Source organism: Cynara cardunculus (assembly GCF_001531365.2).
Source record: "Cynara cardunculus var. scolymus isolate 2C chromosome LG 2, CcrdV1, whole genome shotgun sequence".
NCBI classification, from domain to species: Eukaryota; Viridiplantae; Streptophyta; class Magnoliopsida; order Asterales; family Asteraceae; genus Cynara; species Cynara cardunculus.
This window is the reverse complement of record NC_037529.1, coordinates 5,706,546-5,717,947: the sequence shown is the minus strand read 5'-3', so window position 1 is coordinate 5,717,947 and position 11,402 is coordinate 5,706,546. Positions and strand designations below refer to the sequence as shown.

General features: G+C 35.0%; 2 protein-coding genes across 2 annotated transcripts; one reads left to right on the top strand and one right to left on the bottom strand.

The window, feature by feature from the left end:
• Positions 1 to 1,038: 1,038 nt before the first annotated feature.
• On the top strand, positions 1,039 to 3,703 carry LOC112507449 (carboxyl-terminal-processing peptidase 3, chloroplastic). Its single transcript, XM_025112043.1, has 11 exons — positions 1,039 to 1,416; positions 1,515 to 1,596; positions 1,738 to 1,868; positions 1,967 to 2,053; positions 2,128 to 2,206; positions 2,367 to 2,455; positions 2,529 to 2,684; positions 2,780 to 2,866; positions 2,953 to 3,102; positions 3,182 to 3,289; positions 3,386 to 3,703. Exons 1-11 carry the CDS (start codon positions 1,123 to 1,125, stop codon positions 3,620 to 3,622), a joined length of 1,500 nt encoding a protein of 499 aa, XP_024967811.1. The 5' UTR covers positions 1,039 to 1,122; the 3' UTR covers positions 3,623 to 3,703.
• A 52-nt stretch (positions 3,704 to 3,755) lies between these two features.
• On the bottom strand, positions 3,756 to 8,275 carry LOC112507450 (chaperone protein dnaJ 6-like). Its single transcript, XM_025112044.1, has 8 exons — positions 8,022 to 8,275; positions 5,908 to 6,006; positions 5,716 to 5,817; positions 4,922 to 4,981; positions 4,725 to 4,831; positions 4,569 to 4,651; positions 4,251 to 4,341; positions 3,756 to 4,086 (listed from the first exon to the last, which is right to left on the bottom strand). Exons 1-8 carry the CDS (start codon positions 8,136 to 8,138, stop codon positions 3,888 to 3,890), a joined length of 858 nt encoding a protein of 285 aa, XP_024967812.1. The 5' UTR covers positions 8,139 to 8,275; the 3' UTR covers positions 3,756 to 3,887.
• Positions 8,276 to 11,402: the final 3,127 nt, after the last annotated feature.

Here is an 11,402-nt window from a genome sequence, read left to right as displayed (position 1 = left end):
ATATACAATGTATATATATATATATATATATATATATATATATGTATAAAACAATAAAAATAAAAAAATAATATATTATTATTGACTTTGACATTTGATGGAAACTAAAGCAACTCCAAATTCCAAAGCATTTTACACCCCCTATTAGGGGTGTCATTAGCACTCTCTTTACAAAATTACAAAAATAGCCTAACTTATCATGAGAAGTTTTAAGTGTAAAAATCGTGTCTCACGAAAATAGTTTTGTCTCACGTGAATCCAACCTTGTGTGTGTGTGCGTGCGTGCGTATATATATAAGGGATGAATGATGTCAAGACAACGCAAAGCAAATAATTTGAAGTAAAATAACGATACATGACATAAAAACAAAACTAATAAAAAGTATGGAAGCAACTACGACCAAACACGAACAGTAAGCTATGGAAGAAATTATTAAACTCTAATGGCCTACTACTGAAATGATCTCAAATTGTGGGAAATAAATAAACCAGATAATTACTCTTATTAGTATAATTTTAACCATCATAAATTTGCATTTTGCTCTCAAGTAAGGCTTGTATCTAGACAAATTACTCAAAGGCAGAGATTTTAAGCATAATGATAGGTCTCGTTATAGTTTGCCTCCACAACCAATGGCAAGACCGAAAGATATGAGGAATAGTGGAATGCAAGAAAACCCACCAGTGGTAATTGAAAAACGTTGGAGATAAGTCTAGAAATAAATCGTTGTTTACAAAATTACAAAAATAGCCTAACTTATCATGTGAGAGACATTCTTGATATAGGACAAAAAGATCTTTCAACATTTTAAATATTTTACAAAATTATAAAAACTCATAAAATTTCTAGGAAAAATAGTTCAATCTCCATGCACCACGTGTCCTTGATGGAATTTGCTTTCAAAAGTTTTGAAGCCACAAATGGGTATCGACGTGGAGGAACACATGAGGTTCTTCCACTGCAACTCATTCTTACGCCCACGCAACAAACTCACACCCCACAATTACAGTTTACAAGAAAGATTCATATTTCTTTCTAACATCAATCACCCATTTCCCAAAAATCCTTCATCATATAACCTCTAATTCCCCCAAGTTCGGTGGATATTTCCTCCAAGAATCATGGACGCTCTCCACCGCCATAATCTTGATCTCAAAAACCCTTGTCCCATTTCATCAATTTATACTAAAACCCCTCAAACACCCACTTCAATTTTGTCCTATAAATACCGATTTTCTTGTTCCAATTTCAGTGGTAAGTCGAAAAAAGCCAACCCAGTTGAATCCAACAAGAAGTTGGTTCATTCAATTGCTAAAGGTTTGATTGGGTTTGCTGCTGCTGTTTCTGTGTGTTTGGATTCTCCGGCTCTCGCTGAATCTTTGACAATCGCATTCCCAGCTTCTCGGACTCATGAGGTGTTTCATCGTCTTTCTTGTATTTTCTTTATTTTGAGTGGTTTGTTTGGAAAATATGAATATAAGAAGCTTACGAGGATGATAATCTGTTTGGACAGGTGAATGCGGTTCAACGAACTCTTGTAGAGACTTGGGGGTTGATCAGAGAGACTTTTGTTGATCCAACTTTTAATCATCAGGGTAGGATTTGTTTGCATGTGTTCCTGTTTTCTTTCCATTATACAACAGGATTATCAGAACTACCTACTTTGAAAAAGATCAAAATGGAAAATCGGTTATTCGGTTACAAGTTTTTTGATGAAGAAAGGCATGTTTTTGCAGACTGGGATTCACAGCTACAGCAAACAATGGTAGAAATGCTTCCTCTCAGAACAGCAGATGCTGCATACAGCAAGATCAGAGGAATGCTTTCTACTCTCGGAGATCCCTTCACTCGCATTATCAGTCCAAAGGTGCATCATGTTTTTCCCTCGTTAGACTTCCCTTATTGTCCTTTTAAGTCGGGAAACCAAACGGAAATCTAATGCTTATTCATGACTCATACGGGCAGGAATACCAAAGTTTTAGAATTGGAAGTGACGGAAACGTGCAGGGAGTTGGTCTCTTTGTCAATACTGAACCAAAAAACGGGCATCTGGTTGGTGACTCCGTCCATTTTTTTCACATATTATACTCGTAAATCTGTGACTTATTTGGACTTTCTTGTTTCAGATTGTTCTATCCTGCGTTGAGGGTAGCCCAGCTGATCGAGCTGGTATACATGTAGGAGATGAATTAGTTGAAATAAATGGTATGATAACAGCAGTTTATCCCTGATTTATCTGTTTGCCTGTTTCATTTCTTGTTTGGCAATGGTATACTTTTCATCTTGCATTTGACAAGTTTCCCACAAACCGTTTCCCATTTAAGTCAAAAGTGTGATAGAAATACTGAATCTTGTTGACAACCAGGAGAGCGTCTTGATGGTGTTAGCGGAGAGGCAGCTGCGCAGAAGCTCAGAGGTCATGTTGGTACCAGTGTTACAGTCAAAGTGCACAATGTAGGCTTTACCTTAATTTTCTTACAAATTTGTGCAAACTCTGCAATTTCTGATGTCGGTTTGTGTTCTTCAGGGCAAAAAATTGGCGATTGACTCTAGTTTTCGAGAGGTTAAATTGCCTCGCGAGTTCATTAAACTTTCTCCGATATCGAGTGCCATCATTCCTCATAGAACTTCAGATGGGCATGTGTCCAAGACTGGATATGTAAAGTTGTTAGCCTTCTCTCAGGTGCTTAACTTGTTCGAATTCAGATTTAGTTTATATCACATTAACAACAGTTGGCGGTTAAATCTTCAAGTGATGGAACCAACTCTTGTAAACAGACTGCTGCTGCTGATATGAAACATGCGATTCATGAATTGGAAAATCAGGGTGTCGAGTCGTACATTTTGGATCTTCGAAACAATCCGGCAAGTACCCAAAAGTTGACTTTTCTTGATATTTCTAGTGATGTTCTATTTCTCTTTTCCAAAACTAATAGAAGTGTGTTCTGCAGGGTGGTTTGGTGAAAGCTGGACTAGATGTTGCCCAAATATGGCTAGATGGGGATGAGACTCTAGTAAACACAATAGATCGAGACGGGAACATGCTGCCAATCAACATGATTAACGGGCATGCTCTTACACATGATCCGTTAGTTGTGCTTGTAAGTTTTCTTGAATTCTCTTTATATTTCTATCAGATTTTCAAGGTTTTGATGGAAAAAGTGTTGTTTCTGCATATAGGTTAACGAAGGGAGCGCAAGTGCAAGCGAAATCTTGGCAGGTGCACTACACGACAACGGCAGGGCAAAGCTGATCGGGAACAGAACCTTCGGGAAAGGAAAGATTCAGGTGATTCTTTGAATCTTTTTTCCATTTGCAAGTGTCTCAACGACATTTGTTTAGCATGAACCTTAGTTTGATTCGTTTAAATGATGTACTGTATAGAGCGTGACCGAACTCAATGATGGATCGGCTCTTTTTATTACGGTTGCCAAGTACTTATCGCCAGCACTTCACGACATAGATCAAGTTGGCATAGCACCGGACGTCCAGTGTACGACGGAGATGCTGAAAGATTCAGGGGTAATGAGGAAAAAGAGTGAAGGGTCATCATCTTTGGAAGGGGATTCTTGTATTTTGGTAGCAGAACATGAGTTGGATCATCAAGGCTCTGCATCCTAACTTTTGACTATTATAGAAAATCTTGCTGTACATATATATCCTTGTATGCATACAGTTTTTGCAATCAGATTATATTGAAACAAACTGACATCAACAAAACCATCATTGCATTTTCTTTATAAAAAAAGGAAAAAGAGACGACACCATCAAGTATTTATAAACATTCAAAGAAGGTCCTAAAAACAAGTCTATCAAGGCAACATGCAGAACAGGACCTACAAGAGAGAGGATACTAGAAGAGTTGAGTACCGGTGTCAGATTGCGTTTACTTGGATTTCTTACAACCCTTGCGTTTTTTTAGTTTTTCCCTGGCTGCTTCAAACTCTTCTTCAGTAGGTTCTGAAGATGGTTCATCTCCACCGTATTTACCAACTAAGGATGAGAACATTGCATCTAGCCGCCCTTTCCTCTCACTTTGCCGCTGTGAAATGATAGCGTATAGATCATCCGACTCTTTTTTTGATCTGCAACGCTATCATGAGTTAGTTTCTCAGAACCAAAACATTATAATCACCACATGAACAAAATTTCAGAAAGTATCAACTCACAACACTATCATGAGTTAGTTTCTCAGAACCAAAACATTATAATCACCACATGAACAAAATTTCAGAAAGTATTAACTCACTTCCTCCTACGCTGCAATGGATTTGTTGGTGGTTTTGTTTCAGAGATCTGTTTAGCCCATTTCTGGTATGCTTTCATTGACTTCACCTCTCCTGCAAGTGAAGATCAACTACATTACTCAATTTCTGAAATCAGATATTCTACATTTTTTCATCATTAATTACTCAACAAACTGAATTCAAGGTTAGGTTTCTCTGTTCTATTCTTTTTTGAAAAGACATCAAAGTCTTACAGAATTTACAAATCTCTTCCCAACCATATCTAGAATGGGCAAATTTCTATCTTCAACTCAATTAAATGAAGAATCAGAAACAATTACCAGTTGAAATTGCTTCATCAATGATATCCTTGAATCGATGTGAATCAAGCTTGGGATCTGAGCACAACATGGAGCAGAAGAGCCTGTGGAGATTAAATAAAAGCTTTAGAGAACTGATCTCAAAATGAAATCTAGTATAGGATTAAAGATGACTACCTGTTCATATGACCTTTGTACTTCTTGTAAAGATCAATCAAATCAGTTTTCTCTGACTCAGATCCTCTGTAATTGGCTTCAAACTCATCAATATCAGCTTCTGTAACCTACACAAGCATTTGTGTTGTCCACCTTATAACAGGAAATATAGCAAGTTCTGTACATATGTTTCTGGGAGTTTTATACAAGAAACAGACCTTTTTGTACATAGTCCGGAAGAAGTCCTTCAAATTTTGAACCACATCCCCAGCAAGATCCTGTTAGTGAAAAAAAAACAAAGAGTGCAACGATGATGATTGAGAAAGCTCCAGATAATATCATATGATATAACATCAGCTATAATCCAAAAAGGGTTCATCACGTATATCACTGATTAAGAGGATTTAAGGTTTTGATGTCAACTTCATGGTATTTCTGGTATGAGAAGTCCTTTTGTGCATAATTACATAGGTACAATAGCGATTGACTAAATTTATGGAACTTCCTCATATTACCACCAAACTTATCTTTTTAGCTTTTCTTGAAGAGAGATTGTAATTATGAGAGAACATGTATTAACTTGCTTTCTTTACCACATGAAGGGATTGAGGTGAGTGGGTGGGTAAAATGATGGTTGCTATAGATTTCCCTTATATGACAGGCAGTGCTTGTGATTGATAAAGAAAATGATGAACAAATATGTATGTATATATATACATGTGTGTATGAACATATAGTGTATGTGTGTGTTGGTGTGCTTACATGAGCATAATATGGCATGCAGTAAGTATTTTGTATGATAATATCACCAAGTTTTCACTTGGTTATCAAAAGCTTGGCCTATCAGGACCTGGACCTGGACCTCTTAGGAGGTCAGCGGTTCAAACCGAACCAAATGTGAGGAAGGTGTGTGAGTTTATTTGCCATATATAAATATTATATACTTCAAAAATGTTTTCACTTGGTTATTCCTAGGAGAACTTCCGAATAGTAAGAGGTGAAGGTTACTTACAGCATCATCAACACAGCCAGTCTGATCATAAAGTGCCCGTTTCTCCTCATCACCAAGTATCGAAATAACTTTCTGCAGTTGCTGAAACTTTTCTTTGGCATCCTACATAAATATAGAAGGAAATTAAGAAAAGGTTATGATGGCTAACGAATTACTTGAAACAGAATGGACCAATGATATATCAATTTTCACCTCATCGCCAGGATTCTTATCAGGATGGAGCCGCAATGCCAACTTATGATATGCCTTCTTTATTTCCTGCTGAGATGCAGTTCTTTCCACCCCAAGAATCTAGAAGGCAGAGTTATGTAAAAAAAAAATTTGGCTCTAAGTACAGATATATATATATATATATATATATATATATATATGCATTAAATGCACTACCACTAAAAGGATATACAATAACATGTAAAGTAAAAGCTATAAACCAAACATGGAATAAAAAAGCTACTATGAGAAGGAAAGCATCTTGCATCACTACTTCACTCATATTCTAATTTGAACCTGACATCTTCAATCTATCTTTTGAACAAGCATAAATGTTGCTTTAAAACATCAGAAACTCATATCATGCTTCATTTTCAATCTCCTTCTAAGCCTATGAAAGGGAAAAAAATTGACTGAAGCATCAGGCAGGTTATATGACTTGAAGCAGCATGATTCCTCAAACAAATAGATGGTGTCATGATCATGCAAGAAAGGTCAAAAAAGGACAAGATATAGTGGAAATATGTGCATCCGTTAAATCACAACAAAAATGTTTACAGAAGAATCAAGAACTTCAGATCAGTGTGTCACCCTGCCTCTTAAATCACGAGGGAAAAACATTGAAATTATTGGATCCATTTTGTCAGAAAATATGTATGTTCTCCAAGCATAGCAAGTATCGTCTATACAACAAAAAGCACCAAAATTTATGAGCAACACATAGTATGGACTCAGCCTCCAGTCAAAGGCAAAAACTCAGGTTTTAGATCAAATTGAGAAGGATAAAACAGATAGGGCAGCTTATGACTATCACAAATGGTTTTTCAAACAGCCAATTCAAGATCAGCAAAATTGATTAGATGAAAGGTACCATCCTGCAAGGCTACTTCATAAGACAATGAAATGACAAGTCTAAACAGTTGAACGGCCTTAAATTTATCACCATCTTATTCAGAAAATGGATGTAAAGTTTACCTTCCATCAAGTATTCTGCATAGACTGCAAGAGTAAAATTCTTATAGTGTATAGGCATGCATGGGATTTAAGTGTTCAGTTTCCCATAGGTTATTCCATTCTTGATCTGAAGGCAGTTGTGCAACTAGGATTAATAATTGGATGAAAAAGAGAGGTAATTCAAGCCAATAGGGAGTCCAAATCAGAACTGAAAAGTTTGAGGCAACGCTGGTTCGAGTGTGTATTTTTCAAAATAAACTGCTTAAACCGGAACTCTATCAAAAGGAAAAAAGAAAGAGGTGGAGCATGAAATCTTAGAGCATTCTGAATTCCATATTCTTCAGATTCCAAGCCATATCTTGCTCCTTGAGAAACTTCCAAAAGATATAAATACTTTATGGCAATAAACAAGAATTCTAGGCAACCAAATCATATTGTCCTTTCAAACAACCATTTTTAACATCATTATTGCCAACTGTAAACCAGTCAAGCCATCAAAAGGTTCTACTCAATAACTAGAATGACTTTAAAAGGGAACTAGTCCATAAGCAAACCAATTACTTGGTAGATGCTTATAAACACCCTCAACCCTAGGTTCTACCGGTTAATCTCCAAATTCAATTCCCTTAAATACAGGAGGCAAATCCCCTTTTAGGTTGGCCAATCCCCCTCCCTCCAACGTTGTAGAATTTCTATTAGTACACAATATTATTCGATTTTCATTAAAAAAACAATACTATTTGTCCTCAACAAATGTCAACTGACATCCTGAAATTGTTATAGTACAGTGCTTCATTCAATAAGATTTAGCAACAATGAAACTGTAACAAAAAATGAAACAAAAAGGTCCTTGAAAAAAACTAGGGTTTAGCGCCAGTTCACATTAGACAAGAATAATGATATATAAAATGAATCGTTTTGGGAACTATCTCCTGTGCCGAGTGTATCTCGTATATCATACTTGAATCTTGACCTATCTGTTCAATTCCACAAAAGCCCCAATCTAATAGGAAATGAAATAAAAAAATGCCCTAAATCAACGACCGAAGCATAACAGTTTAAATAAAAATTGGCAATAGGATGTTACACAATTAACAAGGAAGAAAGAATCAAGTTCTTTTCAGCATTCGAGTCTAAGATACCTCGTACAAGCTCTTATCATCTGAAGAAGATGAAGATTCACCGCGATTGTTTTGCTGTTTTTGTTCATCTTCTTCTATGTTTTCTTCATGAATCGCAGTCTTCTTTCTTTTACCCATTTCAAAACAGAGAATGGAAGTAAATCAGAGGAGAGGGCGGAGTGTTTAAAAGGGGTTGTGGGAGTGATGGTTTCCCGCCATCACATTCCTAAATCCCGCCATGGCCGCAGGTGCTCAACGCCAACACACATGTGGCTTGTGTATTTGTGTAACGTGAAAAAATGAGATTTGTATAATTTTCTCGTCAGATAAAACTTTATATTCAAATTCAATTAATAAAATTTGTAAATTGTTTTTTTTTTTTTTTTTTTATAAGGAGGGGGGAGACCCCTCCAGATCAAGCAAAAAACACTAAAAACGAAAGACAAAAAACACTCGGGTGGGGCGAATCCACACCACCAGAAAAAGCCAAGGAGCCCCGAAATAAAAAAATTTGTAAATTGTTAATGTTCCTTCTTCAAAGAGCCAAGTATCAAATAGTTTAAAAGGTTTCAAACCGAAATCTACCCCGACTATCAGAACGGAGGATCAGGTGGTGATCCGACCACTTTCTTTCGAGAGCTTTGACCCCAAGACATTTCCACGTCGTGCCAAAATTGTCAGATACAAGAAACCGATCCAATTTTCTTAACTTTCTTCCATTGTCGCTCATCCTCATGAATTTTTGGCCACCCATCGGAATCTCCAACAATTGGCACTTCCTTATGAATTCATTAAATTCCTCAGTCCCCTTTTTGTTCGTTAAACAATTCAGTCTTTCATGATCTCCCTTAACATTTCAACATTGACTTTGGGAACCCCATTAGCCTCCTCGGTATTCTTTTTGACATTCCTTTCGGTTTTCTGTGACCTTTGGTCTATCTTTGATGTATCCAGCAACGGTGCCAGAATATCCCCCACAGCTCCCGAATTCACCCCCACTGCTCCTTCCATGGCTTCTCCGATCACTGTTGTATGATCGATGCTCCCTTCTCCCTTGTATTCGAAATACACTCTCATCTACACAACAGTCCTCATCGTTCCTGTCTTCCTCTAACCACTTTGAGGGGATTGAGGCCTCTTCCTCCTCGTCACTGCATTCCATCAGCTCTTCCATGCAAACCAACGAGATGCTATCTTCTTCCATCACACTGATTCTATAAAATAGTTTTCCGAAATTAATACACTTCAGCTCATTGATCTTCAATTTCACTGAGGAACCTGTTAAGATTTTACCATACTCCATATTGCATGAATCTTCCCATTCACATTTCACTAACTTCATTACTTTCCCCTATTTTCCGGCACAAGGGTGGTGTCTGATTGGTTTGAGTTTGGCTCCAAAAGTTTAAAGTATCAGGAGGTCTCAGGTTCAAATCCAAGTAGGAATAAAAATTCTCTTGTGGCCATAGAGGTTCAAATTCGATAACTCCGAGCTATTTGCAAAACAAGTGATCATCCTAGGATTAGTCAGCTCGCATAGCAGATTGGATATCCAGGTTAATAAAAAAAATGAATTAATGATAAAAATGTGTATTTATAAAACTTACTGAAATAATATGCTTATTAATGGCTTGAATTACAAATAATTGTTAACCATAAATAATAATATAGGAAATACATCACAAAAATAGTATATGGGCAATTGTCTTATATTTAGTTTGGCATTGGATATATTTTTCGCTGTTTGATTGGTTTTTTATTAAATCGTGTATGTATAAAATTTGATTGTTTGCATTGATCTATGGGAATAGATTAGAAGGTTCTCGTTTGGAGAGTTTTTAAGGCCATGTATGGAAAATTTTCACTTTCTGTATAAAACTCTCCTTAGAAGTTTACTGCGTTCTATATTGTTAAGTAATTATCAAACAATCATTTATAGCTAACCGAATAAATTATAAATCTAATTAAGCTCGTTAAGTTGTTGATAAACAGATCTCTTAATTGGTATGTGGCATGCCCAAAGGAATATAAATACTTAACTTGGTCGGTCATTGGTCACCTGGTAAAGCAAGTGCAAATTTAGGATCTATATTCAAAATAAGTTTGATAAATGTAATTACGTAAATATATAAATAAAGAAATAAAAAAGATGCATACATACATTGATTGGGGTATTTTTTTTAAGCTATGATATAAAATTTGGAAACAGTTAAGAGTGGGTCTGGAGTACGGGCTGATGTTGGCCCAAGATGGGCTCAGCCCTTACCCACTTAATCATGCACATAATAATTGCAATGTTACGTGGTGGAAATTTCATGATTGAATTCGTCTAACTAACTGCAGATAAACATAATCAAATATTGGATAAATATCTCATTTTAAATATATAATATCTAAAATATAATTATGATAATCATTGATAACTAACATAATTTAATCAAGGAAATTACATCAAAACACAAGAACTTTTAAAAAGATTAATTTAATACTGATATCGATATTTTTTTTTCAAAATTTTATGATATTTTTAAATTTATATTTTATTCAAAAATAAAAATATTACCATTTTCTCAAGCCCACATAAAACCAATGTTTACTTAAAATTCAAGATTTCAAGTAAATTATGCAAAACTACAACTTATTAAAGCTCTATTTTTGAATTCGTATAACTAATTGCGGATAAATATAATCAAATAGAGGATAAACATATGATTTTAAAATATAAAAAATCTAAAATATAATTAGGATAATTATCGAGTTCTAACAAAATAATTAATTATTATATTTAYAAGAAAATTATATTATTAAACCAAATATAAATTACTTCGTTATTGTACCTAAATTAAATTATAATAAAAAATTGAATTAAAAAATTACACAAAAAATGAGGGATTTTAAATAGTTAATTTGATACGAATATCGATATATTTTTGTTATGCCTAAAATGCTGTATATTGATGCATATTACCATAAAATTCAAGATTACAAGTAATTATGCATAAGTACAACTTATTAAAGCTCGATGTTTGAATTCGTGTAAATAATTGCGGATAAACATAATCAAATAGAGGATGAACATCTCATTTTAAAATATAAAAAATCTAAGATATAATTAGATCCGTGCAATTTGCGAGATCCATAATATCCAATATAAACCACAAATTATATTTAAATTAGGAAATCAGTACTTTTGATAGGCTTGAATTAAACTTTTAATTAAATGAAATCATGGGTATTACAAATCTCTACTCTTCTCTCTTGATCGTCTCTCACCTCTCACATAAAAAAAAATACTACGTAAACACCATTATGAACATATCAATAACAAAAATAAAACAATTTGGCGTTTATAAACACTCTTCTGACAAGTGTTTATATAACATCATTGTGAACATGTTGTGA